General features: G+C 40.7%; 1 protein-coding gene across 1 annotated transcript in view; it reads left to right on the forward strand.

Moving 5' to 3' along the window:
• Positions 1-391: 391 nt before the first annotated feature.
• The window catches only part of LOC140740361 (cation channel sperm-associated auxiliary subunit delta-like), a 47,139-nt gene continuing 24,636 nt past the window's right edge, over positions 392-22,894 (forward strand). Inside the window, exons 1-3 of the mRNA XM_073069507.1 lie at positions 392-614; positions 1,671-1,728; positions 10,263-10,339. Of these exons, the coding sequence (XP_072925608.1) occupies positions 538-614; positions 1,671-1,728; positions 10,263-10,339 (212 nt within the window). The 5' untranslated portion in view covers positions 392-537. The remainder of the gene's footprint in view (positions 615-1,670; positions 1,729-10,262; positions 10,340-22,894) is intronic.

The raw sequence follows: 22,894 nt of genomic DNA on the forward strand, positions 1-22,894 counted from the left end.
TGACTTCGCTTGTCAGCCATGGTTGCCTCATCTTCCCTTTAGAATTCTTCTTCTTTGGGATGTATCTATCCCACAGTTTATGAATTGCTCACAGAAACTCCAGCCATTGTTCTGCTGTCATCTCTACCAGTGTGTCTTCTTCCAAACAATTTGGCCAGCTCTAATGTCATTCCTCCTTTCACTCAACTGCAATACTGTACTAAAAAGTCTGATTTTAGCCCACCCCTCTCACACTGCAGGATGAATCTATCATATTAGGACCACTGCACCCCCCCCCCCCTTAGGATTCCTTATTTAACCCTTCCTTCACCGCCCACGCCGACCCTTCACGCGAGCACGGCGAGGATTCCAGGCCGTTGGCAGTGATGGGCAGTTCCGGCGAAATGGCGGCAACACCGTCCATTTTGAACGCACGAACTTGAGGCGACGTTGGCAGCCGAGTCACTATTAAAGGAGGGGCAGTGGACCGATTGAATGGAGAATCCTGAAGTGCAGGATGCCCAGTAATTAATTCCTCTTTAGAAAATTGTTACAGACATGAGTGCGGGTTTAATAGCTCTTCTTTTAACTCAGATGCTTTATGTAAGCAGTTCCATCCCGAAAGAATTTTGTAGGTATGGAAAAGTACCATTTCTTTTCCCGTTAGTTTGAAGAGGGGTGTGTGTGTGTGTGTGTGTGAAAGTGAAATACTTTTCACGACCTCATTATAACCAGCCGGGATTTATGACTCCCTCGGAACCTCACTGTCAGAAAAGGACGTCTCCATTTTACTGAAGATCGGCACAGAAAACACGTACCGATTTCATTTGGACACCCGATTTTATTTGAGAGAGTAGGATCGGCGTTTTAAAAATTTATTTCTTACGTTTTTAATCATGTCACTGCACAACTGGAGTCACCTGGAGCAGACAGGGATGGTAGTTCAAATAATCATGGAGAGTATTGTGCTTTCCTAAAGAGCTCTTTGAAATTGCAGCACCAATGAAATGCTTGTTCATGCCTCTAAAAGAACTTGGGGCCCAAACAAAAGATATAACCTAGTGACAGGCAGATAGTGGGAGCAAATGCGTCCTTAACATCTCAGTTTTTCCTTTCCTTTTGCCGTTTTTTCCTTCCCCTGGCTGGAACAAGTCCCATTTCTGGTGCTGTAGAGTCTGACATTTTCTATTGGTGTATCAATTGGATCTTGAATCAGTAGTATTGCATAAGGACTGATGTTATTAAGTGTTGAAATTATGTCAGACATATAAATGTATGTCAGCTAAAATTAATCAGATCAATTTTCGATGTAGCTTAATTTAAGTTGGATTGGTTAAACTTTTTATTGGTGTAGTGGCATTAAAACTCAATTATTTAATCAGTGATTCAAAACTAAACTATTTAAAACATACTGACAATCGTTTTGATACAATTGAATTATCCAATACTAAAGCAAGACCTTTGATACTTAAATAACAACAGATTGTCAACTGATAGAATGTCCACAAAATACACTGCATGTTCTTTTATTTTTTGTATTGTTTACAAAAACACATAATAAAATGTGCAAGTTCTGTACGCGTACAATATCAAAATAATTAATTACCTTTCCAAAGAATAAACTGTCTTTTTCACATTTTTAAATGTGTGGTTTTTAAATCATCATTGGTTTATGTGCTTTTTTTTATTAGTGATTGGAAATACATGTATTCTTTAAGTATGGAAGATGATTCATTTCAAAAAGAACATGTAAGTAAACTTGCAAAGATCTGTTAATAACTATAATAATGGAAATTGCTGGAAATGCTCAGTAGGTCAAGTGGGATGTGTGAAGAGAGGAATGTAGTTAACATTTAAAGCCAAGGATTGAACTGGAAAAAAATTGGAGATAAAGCAAGTTTGTAAATGGCATAATTAGTGATGCTGCATGATGAAAGGTAGCAAGAATAATGAGGTGAAGGTCAGTGTGGAGGAATCAGAATTGAAATCAGGTTTAATATCATTGACATATGTCATGAAGTTTGTTAACTTTGCAGCATCAATACAATGCAATACATGATAATAATAAAAGAACTGTGAATTACAGCAAGTTAAATTAAATTAGTGCAAAAAAAGGAAATAAAAAAGTAGTGAGGTAGTGTTCATGGGTTTAATGTCCATTCAGAAATCTGATGGCAGTAGGGAAGAAGGTGTTCCTGAATCATTGATTGTACGCCTTGAAGCTTCTGTACCTCCTTCCTGATGGTAGCAATGAGAAGAGGGTAGAGAAGAGGGTAGAGGAGGTCCTTAATGATGGACACTGCCTTTCTGAGGCACCACTCCTTGTAGATGTCCTGGATACTACAGAGGTTGGTGCCCATGATGGAGATGACTAATTTTACAATTCTCTGCAGCTTATTTCAATTCTGTGCAGTAGCAACCCCCCCCCCCCCCCCATACCAGGCGGTGATGCAGCCAGTTAGAATGCTCCCCTCGGTGTAGCTGTAGAAATTTATGAGTGTTTTTGGTGATACATCAAATCTCCTCATACTCCCAATGAAATATAGCCACTGTCTTGCCTTCTTTATAGCTGCTTCAATATGTTGGCCCCAGGTTAGGTCCTCAGGGATATTGACACCCAGCAACTTGCAATCGCTGATCCCTCTATAAGGACAGGTGTGTCCCCTCGTCTTACCCTTTCTGAAGTCTACAATCATTTCTTTGGTCTTACTGATGTTGAGTCCAGGGTTGTTGCTGTGACACCTCTCAGCTAGCCGGTAATTTCGCTCCTGTACACTGTCACCATCTGAGATTCTGCTGACAAAGGATGCAGTGGAGCTGAAAATGCAAAATAATTATCTAAAATTATTAAAGGAAGTTGGAATAAATACTGAAAATCTGAAATGAAATGTTGATTATTTGAATTTCTTGAACCTATTGTTAAGTCCAGAAAATTATAATGCACTGGTTGGAAGAGATGGGGTTCTTAAGCTTGAATTGAGGTTTATGGAACAACATCAGAGGCTGAGGAGGTGCAGTCTGAGTGGGAATATGATGAGAAGTAAAATTATCGACAACTGGAATCTTGGTGTCATTTTTGTAGATTGAATAGAGTACAGCTGTCTGACCAATCCGAAGTTTGGCCTCTGAGTACTGCATGCTGCTTATTAAATTGAAAGAAGTTAATTAGTACTTTACATGGAAAGCGCTTTTGAAGCCCTGAATGGTTAAGGAGGAAGAAATGAAACAGGGTTTGCTTCTTCTGCTTGGGATATTGCTATAGGAAGTGGTTATGATGTAGGAGAAGGGGAGTAGTGAACCAAAGTGTCTTGAGAATTTGATCCCTGGGGATGTTGCAGTATAGGCAGAAGAAGATGCGGTGGTGGTAATATCACTATGGGCCACCTCTGAAGGATATAAACATATTTGCAGCTTGAATCCTATAATTAATACGTCACATGATACAGAAATTGCAATTTGTAATTATAGATATTAAAAGGAAAGGGAAAATGGAGGCTTACGCCATTTTCTCCTGGGGAGTCTTCATCCTATCGCATTCCCTTATTTTACCACCACTGACTTTTCTCTTCACCTTAAAAGCATACCTGATTTAAGAATATTCCTGATTCCAATGTGAAGTCATTACCCTGAAGCATTAACTGTTTGTCTCATAACAGATGCTGCCTGTCCTGCCAAGAATTTCCAGCAATTTTTGTTTTTGTTTTAGATTTCCAGGTTCTATAGCTTTTTGATTTTTGTGTACACACCTTGGTTGAAGAATGTCCCTTGTATAATATTGACAACAAGAAAATTGTATTCCACCACAATTTTAAAAGTATCTGGATACACATGTGGAGAACCATAACCTACAGGATGATAGACTTACTGCTGGAAGGCAGGTTTTCAATCGGTGTAGCCACAGTGGGCTGGATAGGTATCAGGGACTGCACAGTTTCTCTAATTCCATAATTTACTAATGATTGCCAAATGTTTAATTCTATTTGAAACTCAAGATAATACAGCAGTATGTGGATATATGTGTAAATACTTAAATATTATACAGGCATAATCTGATAAGTGGCAAGAAGCAATGGTGTCTCATGCTTGTCAGGTAATGAGTATCTTAATTGAATAGCAGTACCATTGACACAAGAAACTCTGCAGATTGAGTAGCATTACCACTGACACAAGAAAATATGCAGATTGAGTAGCATTACCATTGACAAATTTCCCAAATCAGTATCCTAGGCTTCATCAATGACCAACAGCTCACCTGGGGCAACTAGTTAGAGGATTGGTATTAGAGTCATGGGACACTACGGCATGGAAACAGCCCTTTCGGCCCATCTAGTCTGTGTTTAACCATTAATTTGCCTAGTCCAATTGACTTGCACCTGGACCATAGCCTTCCATACTTCTGTCATCCATATACCTATCCCAATTTCTCTTAAATGCTGAAAATGACCCCTCATGTGCCACTTGCATTGGAAGCTTGTTCTACACTCTCACCATCCTCTGAGTGAAGAAATTCCCCTTTATATTCTCCTTAAACATTTCATTTTTAATTTTTAACCCATGATCTCTAATTGTAGTTTCATGCAACTTCAGTGAAAAAAGCCTGTTTGCATTTACCCTATCTATACCTCTTTTAATTTGGTATATCTCTCTCAAATCTCTCCTCAGTTTTCGACGTTCCTGGGAAAAAAAGTCCTAATCTATTTAGCCTTTCCCTATAACTCAAGTCTTCCAGTCCCAGCAACATTCTTGTAAATTTTCCCTGTACTCATTCAATTTTATTTACATATTTCATGTAAGTAGGTGACTAAGACTGCGCACAGTACTCCAAATTAGGCTTCACCAATGTCTTGTACAATTTCAACTTAACAGCTCAACTCATGTATACAATATATTGATTTATGAAGGCCAATATTGCAAAATCTTTCTTTATGACCCTATCCACCTGTGATGCTACTTTGAAGGAATTATGGATCAGTATTCCCTGATCACTCTGTTCTACTACATTCCTCAGTGCCGTACTTCTCACCGTGTAAGACCTACCCTGGGGTTGGTTCCCACAAAGTGCAACACTTCACACTTGTCTGCATTAAATTCCATCTGTCATTTTCAGTCCATTTTTCCAGCTGATTCAGATCCTGCTTGAAGCTTTGATGGTCTTTCTCACTACCCCGATTCTTTGTGTATCTGAAAATTTGCTGATTTGGTTTATTACATTAGTCATCCAGATTATTGATATAAATGACAGATAACAATGGATTTAGCACTGATTTCTCCTGCACTCCACTAGTCACAGGCCTGCAGTCAGAGAGGCGACCACCTTCAACCACTCTCCAGTTTATCCCACAAAGCTAATGTCTCACCTAATTTACTACCTCATCCTGAATGCCAGGCGATTGAACCTTCTTGACCAATCTCCAATTTTGGAATGGAACCTTGTCAAAAGCCTTGCTAAAGTCTATGTAGAGACATTATCCACCATCTTGCCTTCATTAACTTTCTTCAAAAACCGCTATAAGGTTGGTTAGACATGACCTACCATGAAGCCATGCTGTCTATCCTTAATCAGTCCATATCTATCCCAATACTTATATGTCTGGTACCTTAATACCTTCTAATAGCTTTCCCACTACTGATGGCAGCCTCACCGACCTATAATTTCCTGGCTTATTCTTAGAGCCTTTCTTAAACAACAGAACAACATTAGCTATCCTCCAATCCTTTGGCACCTCACCCCTGGCTAAGGATGTTTTAAATATCTCTACTAGGGCCCCTGCAATTTCTGCACTAGCCTCCTAGAGAGTTCGAAGGAACACCTTGTCAGGTCCTGAAGATTTATCTACTCTAATGTGCCTCAAGACAGGAAACACCTCCTCCTCTGTATTCTGTATATGGTCCATGACCTCACTGCTGGATTTCCTCACATCTATGAACTCTGTCTGTCTCCTGAGTAAATACAGAAAAAAAATCATTTAAGATCTCCCCTATCTCTTTCGGCTCCACACATAGATAACCACTCTGATAATTCAGGGGACCAATTTTGTCCCTTGCTATCCTTTTGCTCATAATATATCTGTAGAAGCCATTAGTATTCTTCTTAACCTTTTCCGTTAGAGCAACCTTGTGCCTTCAAATCTGCTGTGGCTGGAAATCCAAGTAATACACACAAAATGCTGGAGGAACTCAGCAGGCCAGTCAGCATCTATGGAAAAGTGAATAGTTGACATTTTGGTCTGAGACCCTTCATCAGAACTGATGTAGGGTCTTGGCTTGAAGCATTGACTATACTCGTTTCCTTAGATGCTGCCTGGCTTGCTGAGTTCCTCCAGCATTTTGTGTATGTTCCTTCTTGTAACCTTCCTGATTTCCTTCTTAAGTGTTCCCTTGCATTTAATATACTCCTCAAGTACGACATTTGTTGCTGCCTGTCTATACCTGTTATGCACCTCCTTCCTCTTCTTAACCAGGGCCTCAATACCTTTCGAAAACCAAAGTTCCATAAACTTATTATCTTAGTCTTTTATTCTGACAGGAACATATAAACTCTGTACTCCCAAGATTTCACTTTTAAAGGCTCCCTCTTACCAAGTGCACTTTTGCCAGTAAATAATCTGTCCCAATCTAAATTTGCCAGATCCTTTCTGATACTATCAAAATTTGCCTTTCTCCAATTTGGAATCTCAACCTAAGGACCAGGCCTATCTTTTTTCATGTAACTCTCTCATTGGGCTTATAGCAAATTCAGCTTGTTGACTAACTCTAGCTAATGGCTACTTGACTCAGCATCGCATGGATGAAGGTGAGAAGGCCACCTTCAATAAGCAACACAGTCTAGGGTCAGTATTATTTGGGTTCAACCAAACAGGAAAATTGGAATGTTCTGATGATAGAATGAAAATTGTGGTGAATGCTGTGTAAATACTGCCCCATGCAAAGTTATCCTCCACCAGGAAATAACAGATTGTACATTGGCATAAAATTTACTAATATTCCAATTTTAACAGTTAACAGACCAAGATAAAGAAAAAGGATCCATCACAGCTAAAGCAGTCTAAATGTGCACATAAGCATTGGAGCTAATTTCTGTAGTAGCTAGGTGTATCGCTCTACTCATGGTGCTGAAACCCCATCATCAACCACAGATTGAACTTCCCTTGAAGAGTGTCACAAACAAACTGGCTATCTCAGAAGTATTGGCACTTAACTCCGTTGAACCATTTGTCTGCACCAAGCACTCCTTGCAATAAGGTCTTCTCTTCGGGTGGGATCCTCCAAGTGTCTTCTCCATGTTTCCCAACCAAAAGACTCCAAACCAGACTACAGAAATCTGATTCTGCCCAGCTCTTTTGAATCTTCCATGGCATCCCACTGGACAAAATGTTACAACGGGTTACCAACAAAAAAAAACACAATTGGCTGACACAACATTCCTAAGTTGGGCAAATGGCTCCTTATCTCAGTTGAAGCCGAAACACTAGTCTATGAAGCTTAACTAACAGAACACACTGCATAGGCAGAAAACCACTAAAGTAAAATGCCTAACAGCATAGCAGTAGAAATACAATTTCAACCAGGGCATTACATCCATAACTACCTTTAAACTAATCTCATTATGATCACTAGATGCAAGTGTTCCCTACACAAACTTCAGTCACCTTCTCTGTCTCATTCCCTAATAGGAGATATGGTATCGCAGTCTCTCTAGTTGAGACTTATATGTATTGATTAAAGAAAATTTTCTGAACATATTTGACAAACTCTTTTCTATCTAGACTTTTTATAATATGGGAATTCAAGTCTATATATGGAAAGTTAAAATCTATCACGATGCTTATATTTCTTGCAACAATCTGCAATTTCTTTACAAATTTGCTCCTTTAAATCACACGGACTGTTGGATGGTCTATAATAAAATCCCATTAATGTGGTTATAACTTTCTTATTCCTCAGTTCTACCCATAAGGTCTCACTAGACAAGCTCTTCAATCTGTCCTGACAGCACTGCTGTGGCATTTTCCCACAAAAGTAATGCCAACCCTCCTCTTTAATCCGTTCTGCTCTGTCACATATAAAACAATGGAACCTCAGAACATTGAGCCATCAGTCTTTCCCCTCCTGCAACCCAGTCTCGCTTACGGCCTTAATGTCATAATTCCATGTGCTGATCCATGCCCTAAGCTCATCCACCTTTCCTACTATACTCTTTGCATTGAAATATATGCAGCTCAGAACATTAGTCGCACTATGCTCAACTTCTTGATTCCTGAACTTGTATGTAGGTTTAACAACATCTTTCTCCACAACCACTGCACTGTTAGTTCTGGTGCTCTGGTTCCCATCTCCCAGCAACTCTAGGTTAAACTCCACTCACCCTCCCCACCCGTGTAGCACTAGCAAACCTTCCCTGTAAGACATATATGTCAAACTCAAGGCCCACGGGCCAAATCCGGCCCGCGGTGGAATTATCTTTGGCCCGCGAGATAATATCTAATTACTATTAAAGCTGGCCCCAGTAATCGAAGCGCCTATGGCGTATGATATGGCTAATGCTGAGTTTATTCAGGTACCAGGTTTACGACACTATGAAACGAAACACCACGACAAATACAAGCATCTGGACAAGAAACAGAAGCTCCAGAAGGTAGAAGAGTTGAAAAGAAGTCTGGCGTCATAGCAGGCTATGTTCACAAAAGCCAAAACACAAAGTGAGGCTGCTGTAAAGGCTAGTTTTATTGTGGCAGCAGAGATCGCTAAACCAGCCCGGCCCTTTACCGAGGGAGAGTTTCTGAAGAGCTGCATGATGAAGGTGTGTGCCGTCGTGTGTCCAGACAAAAAGCAGATGTTGGCTAATGTAAGCCTGAGGAGAAATACGGTTGCTGATCGCGTTTGTGAGATAGCCACTGATTTAAGAACACAGTTGATTGAAAGAAGCAAAGACTTTTTTGCATACTCGCTTGCTGTGGATGAAAGTGCTGATATGACGGACACTGCACAGCTGGCTATCTTCATCCGAGGAGTGGACTCCAATTTGTGCGTTACAGAGGAAATATTGAACATTAAATCGATGCACGGGACAACGTTAGGTCTACATTTGTGTTTGCTAATGCTTGATTTCAAATGGTTTATTAATGGAAAAGGTATGGCTCCCAAAACAATCTTAGCCGAAATAGCATCGTTTCTTTCTCGTTGCCTACTTTCTTGTAATCTACGACTGTAAGTTAATACCAATCATAAAAAGGATGCTTGCTAGGCAATCTGCTTCACAAAAAACGAAATTTGTAAAGTGAAACAATTTTAGATATAGCAGAGACTGAGACACATGAGAGCAGGTTGAAAAAATGAAGGCAACGAAAGCTGTGGGAGCACGCGCGCGTGCACAACTGATCCGGCCCGCATGAAGTCGCATTTTTCTCAATCCGGCTCGTGACCTAAAATGAGTTTGACACCCCTGCATTAGTTCCCCTCCAGCTCAGGTGCAAACTATCTGAACAGGTCACACCTACCCCAGAAGAGAGGCCAATAATCTAAAAACCTGAAGCCCTCCCTCCTGCACCAACTCTACATATTAAGCTGTATGATTTTCCTTTTTCTAGCTCACTAGCATGTGGCATAGGTAGCAATCCTGGGATCATAACCCTGGAAGTCCTGACATTTAACTTAGCATCTAACTCCCTAAACTCTGCAGGACCTTGTTGCCTATCTACCCATGTCATTGGTTCCAACGTGGGTCATGACCTCTGGCTGCTCATCCTCCCACTGAAGAGGACCAGTTATACTTTTGCATTAAAATTTATGTTTGTGTTTTGCTTACCTGATACATTTAGCTGGATTTGCAGCTTTATGCTCTTTCCTCTGTACTATAATCTCATAAAAATATAATTAATCTTTAATTTTTAGAATCCTAAAATATCAAAAACTATCTTTTAAGTAATGATATCTTGTTAGTGTTAGACTTCCTAGGCATCAAAAGATACAAAAATTTTATTTCATGGTTTACTCTTGCTCGCTTTCAGGGAGCGATCAACATTTTTAGATTATTTTTGGATAATTAGTGGTTATTTTAACAGTTTGGTTGTTTGGTTGCATTATTGTATTTGTTGTAGGTTTGCAATATATTCTTGTGGTGCAGTTTGTTGCATTTATCAGTACTCTCTCCATTTTAGTTTGTATAAATTAAATTTCTCTTTTCCCCCCTCTGTTCAACACATTATATATATAGAAGCAACATCATAGTAGTTTATGTAATATCTGTGTTGGTTAAGAATTGAGTGTATTTTACTTCCATACAGGATTTGTTGGAAGTTGCAGTCAATTTTCAACGGTTAGTCACCCATCCTTGTAACCAAAATGTTGCTCTTCATGTACGGTAAGAACTTATTTTTGAAGCATCAAGGACAGAACTGAATTTTATGTGATGCATTAAATAAGTAAACAAATTATAGAAGTAAATATTCCTATTTATAAACCCATTAATTTATAATCTAACAAGAACAAAAAAGATAAATAGAATCTCTTTACATAGATGTGAGTCAGTTAATCTTTCTCTACCCTCCTTTGGAGTTGCTTGCCCTTGCTTTCTCTTTTCTAACTTTCTCTCTGCCTTTAAGAATTTAGTGCCTTTTGTATCCTTTACATTTTTATCTTTCATCTATGTCTCTCTCTCCTCCGATGATAATGCAGTTTGCAATAAATACAATTTTTTTTGTTTCCTTTTTTATGTCTGCCATTGATGCAGCCAGAATCAGCCTTTATATGGAAAATAAAGACCAAAACATAGGCTGAACATTCAATCAGTTAGATAGTAATAGATGTGGTTTGTTCAAAGCTGTATATTCTTTACACCAGTAAAATTAAACTAATATTCAGAATACTTCTAAAGGTATCAAGGTCTGCATATTATTTGGCTTCACAATTACATCTGTTATTGTATTTGGTGCTTGTGATAGTTTCATTGTGATCTACCATTGATTAGGAATTAAATAGATCAAAGGTTCACTTGTGGGTAAAGTTTGTGCAGTTTACAATATGTAAAGGTATATGTGGTGTCAGACAGGGATGTAGGGTGGGTGGGTCAGCTGCCAGTAGTCACTTGATAGTAGGTCTGAGATCATTAGCCAAGAAGAGTGTTTGCTGAGTTGGGGCTTGATTACTATTTAGCAGGATGTGGGGAGGCAGAGGCTTGTTGCTAAGGTTTAGGTAGTTCTGTCAATTGCTGAATTGATTTGGGATGAGTTGGAAAAAGGATGTGTGTCTGATGGCACTTGAAATTATTATGGGATCTTTTACAACCTGATGAATGAGAGAATTGAATCCCATAGAGTACAGAGATCAAAACCTTTCCTGATTCCATTTAACCAATTTATTTATATAACAAAGATGTCCTCTGTATTTATTGGTCCAGTTGGAGGAATTGAAGCATAAAAACAAATCAATTGACAGTGATTCAGCAATATATTTGATAGCTGACTCATTACATCAACCTGCAGTTTGCTGCTTACCACATCTTTTTATGAGTTACCTATTAATGAGTGCTCTATTAATGGAGCACAGATTTTTATGAAGAACAGGTGTCATTGCATCTACTAGGATTTAATACTGGAATGTTGCTATGACAACAATTACAACATTGCCAAGAGCATATTGGAAGATACTATCAGCCTGCTCAACTTGGATGACAGAAAGACAAAGGTGACTCTGAAGAGAGTTATGACCTTCTGGAAGTTTCTCGACTGCATTATTTTGTTTAGTGCAGGAAGAAAACAAAGCCTGCTTGTGTTATTCAGGATTTCCAAATTGCAAAGAGATTCTCAGGAACCAGGAAGTACTCCCATAAACACCTGAGAGATTCTTCAGCAGGCATCATCTTCCTTCACATTCTTTACAGATCCACCTATCACATTTATAAAATTAGTTCCATTATTTATTTATCTTGCAACATCTGAGGGACTACTAAAGGATGGCATTTTGTTTAAAGTATTCTGAATGCTACACAATATCAGGTTTTCTTAGTGAAAATCCATTCTATTAGTGTTTTGGACTTAATAGATGTCAAAAAACTTAAATACATTTGATGCACACTGATACTTGATAATTACTTTTGTAGTCGGTTGAGCTGAGAGTACATTACAAGAATTTGGATGTGGCTAGATTTGGCAGACTGTAATGCCGAGGTTAAGAAATTGCCTTGTAAGATTCACATTTTAAGAGAGAGAAGTTCATTTCCAATCAGCTTAAATCATTAATTTGATTTGATAGCATTGAATCGTCCAAGACACACAGATGGTTAAAGGGTCCAAAGAAGAATGAACTTAATTTCTCTTATCCACTCTGAAGTAATGCCTTACACACTTCTGGTCAATTCTGGTCAAAGGATCACTGCTGACTTGGAGAGTAGGGTTAGTATTGAGTATATGCCTTGTTCTTTCAGTCTTTCATAGGTATCAGTCCTTCAAAGGATGCTGTCATCAAACAGGAAGAGTTTTACAAAAAATATACTTGGTAGCAGATGTCACAAACATTAATTGGCTGAACTACAGTGGAGGCTTTGAAATAGTTTTAGTTATTTCACATTAAAGTGCTGCAGAATACCGAAATATGCATCCCTTTGATCTTGTGACTTTTGAACTAATGTGTTTGCCATTAACATTGTTAAAGGATTACCATAAAGAAGCAATATCAGCAGCTACTTTGATATATACACTGGAAGAATCTATGAATCTGATAAGAAAAGGAAAAAATATTATTTGTTATGAACATTTTTATGTATTATAAGCAATATAAAATATCAACAGAAACATCAAGTTTAAGTTGTACACTTTAGTATTATTCCTTAGTGACCACCAATAGTGAGTTTTGAAAGGTTAATGCTATGTCTTGATTACTCCTCTGTGGAGGTAGTTTGATTGCTGGAAAGCTGCTTCCTTTATCTCCAAGTCTGCTTGATAAGATGTCCTTGATGAATGTCCAGAAGGAACTAATCCTCAAATTGGACTGGATTCCACCTACCTTTCTTGCCAATTGAGGATGGCTGGTTATTGGGCATGTTACTGTATATGCTGACTTTGTGAAGGGGCTCTGTCCTGGGCCCACACATTAATGCAGTCACAAAGAAGGCTTGCTAGCAGCTCTACTTCATCATGTTTGAGAATTGGTATGTCACCAAAGTATCTTGCACACTTCTATAGGTGTATGGTGAAGAGCATTCTGACTGGTTGTATCATTGCCTGGTATGGAGACTTCAGTGCACAGCATCACAAGAAGCTGTTGAGGGTTGTAGACTCAGCAGCTCCATCACAGGCACAATCCTCTTCAAGGATAAGGGCATTTTAAAGAGTCAGCATTCAAGAAAGAAATATAATTATTAAGGACTATCTGTTGTAAGCCTAATTTTACTCATCACTTGCAGTGTCAGTCTTGAACGTGGCCCAATGATGTGTTTGGTGCAATAATACATATTGCTCTTTATTAGCAGCCCCTTCCTCTCCTGTAGTCTTCACCATTTCTTGCTTCTCTGTGGAAGGAAAAGGGGGCTACTCATACTCATCAAAGAATATTAAAAGGTGAAAACAAAGGTGCATCTAAACTACCTTAACAAAAATAAGGCAGCACACTGATGCGAAAGGTTGTTGGTGAGCCCATCCAGAAGATTTCTAGATTGTGTTTGTAACTTAGTAATCCCTGTGCCAATCAGGAGGCTTGATTGAGTGTTGTGCCCCCTTCTGCCTAGTGGGCTTCCTCCCAGTTATATAAGTTTCAGTCTAATGGGGCAGATAAAAGACAGAATGAACATTGTTTTTATTAACGAAACATTGACCTGTGCGTAGAAAGTTCTTTCTCTCTGTCCCTGTCTCTCTTCTGCCCACTCCCCATGATAGTTCCCCTTCTCCATGATAAACATAATGTTCATTGTTGCTGTTTGACTGCCACACACTTTAAGGGCTGATGGCCTTGGTAGTTGCACACACCAAAATGTAGTGTTGATTTGAGGAGCTCTGTTTGATATCCTTGAAGGTCATGTTTCCATGTTGTTTTTTTGGGTGAAATTCACTCTGTGCTGCTACATACTTTTGATCTTTTGAATGAGAACTGATTTGGCATTAGTGCTGTGTTCAACAATACGTTAATGTACCAAAAAAAAGATGTGGTCATAATTTAGGCTGAGACCGAATGGCACAGTTCTGGCTACAAAAAGCAGGATAAGTCCAGCCCAACTAAATACCTCTACATCTGACTTCATTCATTTGTCAAATTAATTAAAGTTGTCAACAGTACTGATCAATGAACACATGGTTAAATATGATTTTAGATTTGTCAATGTGATAACTAACTCAGTTGGACTAGAAATGCTTTTCGTAGACAGAATATACCTGGATATTTTTCTACAGTGCTTGGTGTATGGCAGTATTTTAGCTGTACATGGTCAATTTTAATGTACATGTGGTTAGTTCTGAAACACCAATCACCAGCACTAAAGCTAGACCCATATCCTTTGTATCCAGCATTCTCAACCACTTCTTGATAAAAATGAAGTGAATTGCATTGACTAAAGACTGCCCTTTATGACAAATGGGGACCTCATGAAGAGGCTAAATTTGTTCATCCACTTGTCCGCTCTGGCCCAGCTGAGCTCTGCCAGTGTTGAAGTTGTGTCAGGTCTGCATAGCAGGCACTGCCCGGTCTCCACTTAGCTAACAGGAATCATCTGCCGCTCATTTCCAACTCATCACCTGCAGCTTGCTTAAACCCACTCTCATTCACAGCCCTTGTGCACCCATTAAAACAGCCAGCCTTAACTAGTTGCTCCAAGCTTTCAGTTACCTTGTTGCCTGTTGTGTTTAGTATATCTTTCTCTCTTGTTTTGTGGACTCTCGTGGCTTGTTACTTTGGTTTATTATTAAAGTTATCATTCACAACTGAATCATCACGGCTGCTCTGTATTTGGGTCAAGCCTCCTCTACATTTCCTGACAGATTGAGTGAACCTGCAATTGACCCAGCAGAGTTTGCTTGCTTCTCTAACTTCTACCATTTCATCTGAAACTACAGTAAAAATGCTACTCAGTTCACCTCCCTCCCCAAGTCACATACCTCATGGATAGCTTGGTCTGCCACTACAGAACATACTTTAGAGGAGCTTAAAAGACACTTTGCCACTGTTCCTATCCAAACCCCTCTGGACCTTTTGTGCTGGAGGTAGTTGCATCTGATGTGGGTGCCAGGGCACCCAACTAAGACTGAACGAGAAAACCTTTATGCCTTCTTGTGCAAGTTCAACTCTACACAGCACCTTCATGGAGTAGGAGACAGGGAGCTACTCATCATTAACTGGTGTTAAGATATGCACCTGACTGCACCAGCTTCCAGGGTTTAGATGCCTTGACCCTCTGGAATATAATGGCTGGTGTGGCCCCTTTAAAGACTCAGGCCCATCCTGCTAATCGGTGGCCATTCTTCGGCACCAGGATTTTAATATTTAAAGAGCACTTGAATTGAGTTCTGGTGCTCAATCATTAGCTCTACTTTGGATTCTCATCTAGCCCTTGTCCCTGTTTCAGTCTTGTATTGTGTCTCTATTCTAGTCTCCGATACTCCAGCACTTGGGTCCTAACCATACTCACCTGGATCTCTTGTCACAAATGGGTCTGGGAGCAATGGAGAAATTGGCTAATGGGAAAGACCAGTCCCTTCCTGATCTGGACTGACCACCAGTATCTCATATCCATACAACAGACCCACCGACTCAACTCTCATCAGGCTCACTTCAAGCAATTGCACTTCACCAACTCTTATTGTCAATACCTGCTATTGATCCATTTCACCATCTCTTATTATCAATATCTCCTTTTGATCCACTTCACTGGTTCCATGAACACCTAACAGGTGCCTAGGCATGATAGTTTGACCCAGCCAAAATGGAGATTGACCGTCAGCCCATCATTTTATCCTTTCAGATCCTCGCTCTGATTGTCTGGGACTTGAGAACCAGACCCGCCAGGACCTAGAGTGTGAGTCCATTTTGGCCAGCACCCCTGACAAACTCATATATATGCTCTCTGAGGCATTGTAGTGGGCCTACTCCTTATCCTTTTCCAGCCATCCAGACACATGACGATTCTGGATTTTCTGTGACACTGGCTCTGATGTATGTCAATCTGTCACTGTCTGCCCTCAAAGTGCCCAGTCCAATTCTTCCAACCAGCATCCTCTGGGCTCCCACTGCCCCTACTGGTCCCTTAACACCTGTGGTCTGACATCACCATGGATTTAAGCAAGGGTTTACCACCTTTAATTGGGACCATGGTGATCATGACAGTGGTGGACTGGTTCTCCAAGGCAGCCCACTTAATTGCCTTTCCCAAATTTCCATCAGCTGCTGAGATGGTGGATCAAGTTCTCCAACATGTAGTTTGCCTCCCTGGCTTCCCTTAGGATATTGTGTCAGAATGGGACCCACAATTCATCTCCACTTCTGGTGAGCCTCCTGTTCTCTCCTCCATACCTCAGTGAGTTTGTCCTCTGGTCATCATCTGCAGACCAATGGGCAGTTAGAACAGTCAGAAAGAACAAATGAACAAGTGGAACAGTTTCTGTGATGCTTCGGCACCTCTACCTTACCCCATGAAAGAAGTACCTGCTTTTTGCTGAGCTATCCCACAATTTACTCATCTCCTCTGCCATGGGGTTGTCACCCTTTGAAATGCTTCATAGCTATTAACCCCCTTATTTCCCGCAGAGGAGCCAGTGGTGGAGATCCTGTCTGCATGGGCTCTGGTTCTCTGCTGCTGGAGTACTAGGATGAGGACGCGCCATCCTTACTGCCCACCATGCATACTTCTGCCAGGCCAGAGACCCTCAACACCCAGTCAGACTATTGTGGCGAGGGGGCTGTGATGGCTATCCACCTGAGATATGCTCCTGCACAGTGACTCTTACAAGCTTTTGCCCTGGTTCATTGGTCCCTTTAAGATTACCCATCACATCAAACAGTCACTTACCACCTCCAGCTGCCACCATCCTTCAGGACCACATCTACTTTCCACATGTCCTGCCTCAAGCCCATTGTCTGTGGATCAAATTAAGCCTGCACTTCCGGAACTTAGGATGACCAAAGTGTACATGGTTCACTGATTGATGGATTCATATTGCTGTGGACAGGGTGGGAAGCACCTGGTTGACTGGTCAATGGCTCAGAGTAGAGGTCTTCTGTGTCAGGAAATGTAGAGCAGGTTTGATCCAAATGCAGAGCAGCAGAGATGATTCAGCAGTGAACGATAACTTAAATGATAAACTGCAAAATTACAAGTCTCAAGGAGCCACAAAACAAGAGAGAACAGATACTAATCACAACATGCAACAAGGTAACTGAAGGCTAGGGGGGATTGTTGAGGTTGACTGGTTTGATGAGTGAGCAAGGATTTTGGATGAGAGTTGAGTTTAAATAGGCTGCAGGTGACGAGTTGGAAGTGAGTGGCAGGGGATTCCTGATTTGTCGCAGGTGCCTGCCTGTGCAGGCCTGACAGGACCCCCCGCGCACCCCCCCCCCCCACTTTGGAAGCCAGTACTTAACAGCCTAGGGCAATTCCAATGAGTCCAGGAGAATTCTTCCATGATCAATGGATCAAAGATTAAACTGGATGTCACTGGATGGTTTTTTTCTGTGCTGTTTTTTTATGTAGTTCAGTCTAGTTTTTGTACTGTGTCATGTAACACTATGGTCCTGAAAAAACGTTGTCTCATTTTTACTATGTACTGTACCAGCAGTTATGATCGAAATGACAATAAGAGTGACTTGACTTGACTTGACAATTCCATCATCCAAATCATTGACATTTAACACAAAAAGAAGTGGTCTCAACACAGACCCTTGTGGAACACTAATATCCACTGGCAACCAAACAGAAAAGGCTCCCTTTATTCCCTCTTTTTGCCTCCTGCCAATTATCCAATGCTCTATCCATTCTAGGATCTCTCCTGTAATATCATGGGCTCTTAACTTGTTAAGCAACCTCATGTGTGGTGTCTTATCAAAAGCCTTCTGAAAATCCAAGTACACAATATCCACTGATTCTCCTTTGTCCATCCTGTCTGTTATTTCCTCAAAGAATTCCAACAAGATTTCCCTGCCAGAAGACCATACTGACTTCAGCCAGTTTTATCACGTGCTTCCAAGTACCCCAGAACCACATCCTTACCAATCAACTCCAACATCTTCCCAACCACTGAGGTCAGGCTAACTGGCCGATAATTTCCTTTCTTCTGCCTCTTTCCCTTCTTGAAGAGTGCAGTGACATTTGCAATTTTTCGCTCTCTGGAACCATGCCAGAATCTATTGATTCTTGAAAGATTAGTACTAACTTCATTCTTTAATTGCTCTGTCTACAATATAAACATTTGGACTATCCTCCTCTAATTATTGAGCACTTGGACTAAAAAGCATCCTTGCTGTTAGGACATGAAATTGCATAGGCTTCACTTCATACTATAGTGATAGCAGAAAGCTTTGCATCATCAGAAAAATGCTTGCAACACAATCTCTGTCATTATATGTGCCAAAAACTCTTCAACATAGAACATAGAATAATACAGTACAGGACCTCCAGACCACAACATTGTGCCAACCTTTTAATCTACTCCAAGATCAATCTACCTTCCCTCCCATATAGCTCTCCATTTTATTTCATCTATGTGCCTATCTAAGAGTCTTTTAAATGTCCCTAATGTATCTACCTCTACCCCACTCCTGACAGTGCATTCCATGCACTTAGCATTCTCTGTGTAAAAAACCTACCTCTGACATCCTCCCTATACTTTCCTCCAATCATCATAAAATTATTCCATACTATATTAGCCATGGCCACCGTGGGAAAAAGATACTGGCTATCCACTCTATCTTATACACCTCTGTCAAGTCAACTCTCATCCTCTTCTGCTTCAGATAAAAGCCCCAGTTCACTCAACATTTCCTCATAAGACATTCTCCAAACCAGGCAGCATCCTGGTAAATCTCCTCTGAACCCTCTCTAAAGTTTTCACATCCTTTCTATAACGAGGTGGTCAGAAGTAAACACAATACTCCAAGTGGCATCTATCCAGAGCTTATAGAGTGGCAACATTGAACTCATTCCCCCAATTAATGAAGGCAGTCAGATGCCTTGCAATTCCCGTACCAGACAGTGATGCAGCTGATCAGGTCCGTCTCGATGGGGTTCCTGTAAAAATTGGTTAGAATGATGGGGGGAAGCCTCGTTCACCTCAATCTCCTCAGGAAGTGGAGACACTGCTGTGTTTTCTCAGCCAAAGAGCTGGTGTTGAAGGACCAGGTGAGATCATCCATTATGTGCAATCCCAGAAGCTTGGTGCACCTAACTCTCTCCACAGATGAGCTGTTTAGTGAGGAGTGGTCATTCTGCACCTTCCTTAAGTCCACAATCATCTCTTTGGTCTTGTCCACATTCAGACTCAAGTTGTTGTGTTCACATTATTTCACCAGCCACTCATACCTCCTCTCTATACACCAACTCAGCATTGTTGTTGATGTGGCCAACCATAGTTGTTTCTTGAGAGAACTTGATGATTTAGTTGAACTTGAACTGAACTGGATCTAGCAGTGCAGTAATTCACCAGCGGGCTGAGCATGCAGCCCTCTGAGGTAGCCAGTGCTGAGCATGATAGAGCTAAAGATAAGTCTGCCAACACAGATTGACTGCGGCCTTTCTGTCAAGAAGTCAAAGATCCAATTATACAGAGAGGTGTTAAGACCCAAAGAGGACAGTTTACCCACCAGCATCTGAAGGTTAGTTGTATTCAATGCTGAGCTGAAGTCAATAAGCAGCATCCTGACACATGAGGCATCATTTTCAAGGTGGGACAGCACAGAGTGGAGTACAGAGGCTGTGTATGGCATCAGTAGACCAAATTAGGTGATAAGCAAACTAAGAAGGTTTCAATGTAGAAGGAAGATGGGATTTAATGTGATCCACAACCAGCTGCTCAAAGCACTTCATTATTGTTGAGGTAGTAATTAAGGAATGGTAATGGTAGTAATTATTATGATGTTGGAAAGGCAATAAAGAACATCTTGATCTTCTTCCACAGTGCAGGATAGATTAGAGATTTCTTTCTGCAACCAAAAGTCTTGATATGATTTTTTGAACCTCAGCTTCAGCTTAAAGACATTTTGTAGTGAGATCAGTTCTTTCTCCATCCTTCCTGTTTATTCCTTATTACAAGTGTTCAGGAAAATATTTATTACCCAATCGGGAATTTGGATCGAGAGAACAGCTTGAAATCTCTCTGACGTGTCTTTATCTAGCTCACTCAGGTGGCTATACTACACTTGAAAATAATCTGGTATTCTTTCTTCTAACTCGAGAGATTTGGAAATTGGAAAAGGTCATGATGACCAGTGCTGCACTTAAATAGGGTTAATTTGGACAGAAATGTGGAAATGACTGATTTGACTTTGATGAGATTTACATCAGTTCCTCGCAGTTGAAGATTGATTACTGGATGAAGCATTTGTGTCTACAAAGAATTTTACCACAGTTTCAAAAAATGTATGAAAGTGTCTTGGTTTCCTTTTGAGAGCCATCTGACTTCTGTATGCAAAAGCAAGCATTCAAACCATTCATCATTCTCAATACAAAGCTCTCAAGCATGGTACTTCATTTTATTTTAGATTAGATTAGATTCAACTTTATAGTCATTGCACCGAGTACAGATACAAAGCCAATGAAATACAATTAGCATCTGACCAGAAGTGCAAAAGAATAGTATTATTTACAAAATAACTGCGAATAAAAAGTGCTACAGCATAGAAATATAAAAGTACTGAGACAGTCCAATATCAAGTCAAGTCAAAGTCAAGTCACTTTTATTGTCATTTCGACCATAACTGCTGGTACAGTACATAGTAAAAATGAGACAACGTTTTTTCAGGACCATGGTGTTGCATGACACAGTACAAAAACTAGACTGAACTACGTAAAAAACAACACAGAAAAAAACTACACTAGACTACAGACCTACCCAGGACTTCATAAAGTGCACAAAACAGTGCAGGCATTACAATAAATAATAAACAAGACAAGACAATAGGGCAGTAAGGTGTCAGTCCAGGCTTTGGGTATTGAGGAGTCTGATAGCTTGGGGGAAGAAACTGTTACATCGTCTGGTCGTGAGAGCCCGAATGCTTCAGTGCGTTTTCCCAGATGGCAGGAGGGAGAAGAGTTTGTATGAGTGGTGCGTGGGGTCCTTCACAATGCTGTTTGCTTTGCGGATACAGAGTGTAGTGTAAATGTCCATAATGGTGGGAAGAGAGACCCCGATGATCTTCTCAGCTAACCTCACTATCTGCTGCAGGGTCTTGCGATCTGAGATGTTGCAATTTCTGAACCAGGCAGTGATGCAGCTGCTCAGGATACTCTCAATACAACCCCTGTAGAATGTGATGAGGATGGGGGGTGGGAGATGGACTTTCTTCAGCCTTTGCAGAAAGTAGAGATGCTGCTGGGCTTTCTTTGCTATGGAGCTGGTGTTGAGGGACCAGGTGAGATTCCCCACCAGGTGAACACTAAGAAATTAGGTGCTCTTAACGATCTCTACCGAGGAGCCGTCGACATTCAGTGGGGAGTGGTCGCACCATGCCCTCATTGATGGCTTTATGGCCAAATTTGTAGACAATATGAAATTAGTAGAGGAACAGGTAGTTTTGAGGAAACTTCCTCAAGGACGGATGGATTAGAAGAATGGGCAAAGAGTGGTCATGCACTTTGGTAGAAGTAAAAGCATAGACTATTTTCTAAATGGAGAGAAAGTTCAAAACTCTGAGGTGTAAAGGGACTTGGGAGTCCTCAAACAGGATTCCCTAAAGGTTAATTTGCAGGTTGATTTGGTGGTTAGGAAAACAAATGCAAACATTTGTCTTGAGAGGACTAGATATAAAAATCAAGGATGTAATGTTGAGGCTTTATAAGGCACTGGTGAGTGTTACGAATGTGCCGCAACTCTGAGGGGCCGAAGGGTACAAAGTCGCCCCCTCCTTTTTGAGAATCGCAAGATCGCTATTACTTCGGGTCTGGGACCCAGAAAATGAGAGAGAATCCACAAGGTTTGGAATGTGTCCTGGCCTCAGCGAAAACGGAACCATTGATAACGGCTATTGTCTCTTGGAGACGGAATTGTGTATTGAGTACTGTACTATTCATTGAAGCCCCTCAGGGGACGACCAGAGTGGGCTGGTTGAGGGATTGCATCATCCCAACCTGATTGACATCTGAGACCCCGTGAGTAAGGATAAAAGAGGGTCTGGGGAACAACCCCTTTAGACACACCAGGAGAAATGCTGGAAATCCAATGACAGCGTTTTATAGCGAACGCCGGTGAGGGCTCGTGTGCGTCCTCCCTTGCCAGGGTGGCGGGCTCATCACGGAAGAACGGTTTAGCTAAAGGAGAGGCCACAAGTGAACGGCCACACCAACGAGACTCCGACGGATCGAAATCATAAAAGGAAAGCCGGTAAGTTTTTCTCCAAATCTCTCTCTCTCTCCCACCATTGCAACACAGCGGTCCCCAAAGGCTGTAGCCTGCATGAACTGAGTGAACTTTATATTTCCATCAGACAATACATTATCCCCTAGACAACGATAGAGCTTATTTCTTATTGATTATTATTATACCCACACTTTTAGATTTAGTGTTGATGACGTATATTATCTGTATATTTGCATTGATATTATTTTTGTGTATTTTTACTAATAAATACTGTTAAAAATAGTATCATCAGACTTCAACGGACCTCTCTATCTTTGTTGGTAAGTGACCCAGTTACGGGGTTCGTAACAACGTGGGGGCCTCGTCTCGAGATTTGATACCAAATTGGAGGGCCAGTAAATCGGGCTTTTAAGTCCAAACTTGGATCTGGT

Source organism: Hemitrygon akajei, chromosome 16, assembly GCF_048418815.1.
Source record: "Hemitrygon akajei chromosome 16, sHemAka1.3, whole genome shotgun sequence".
In the NCBI taxonomy this organism is placed as follows: Eukaryota; Metazoa; Chordata; class Chondrichthyes; order Myliobatiformes; family Dasyatidae; genus Hemitrygon; species Hemitrygon akajei.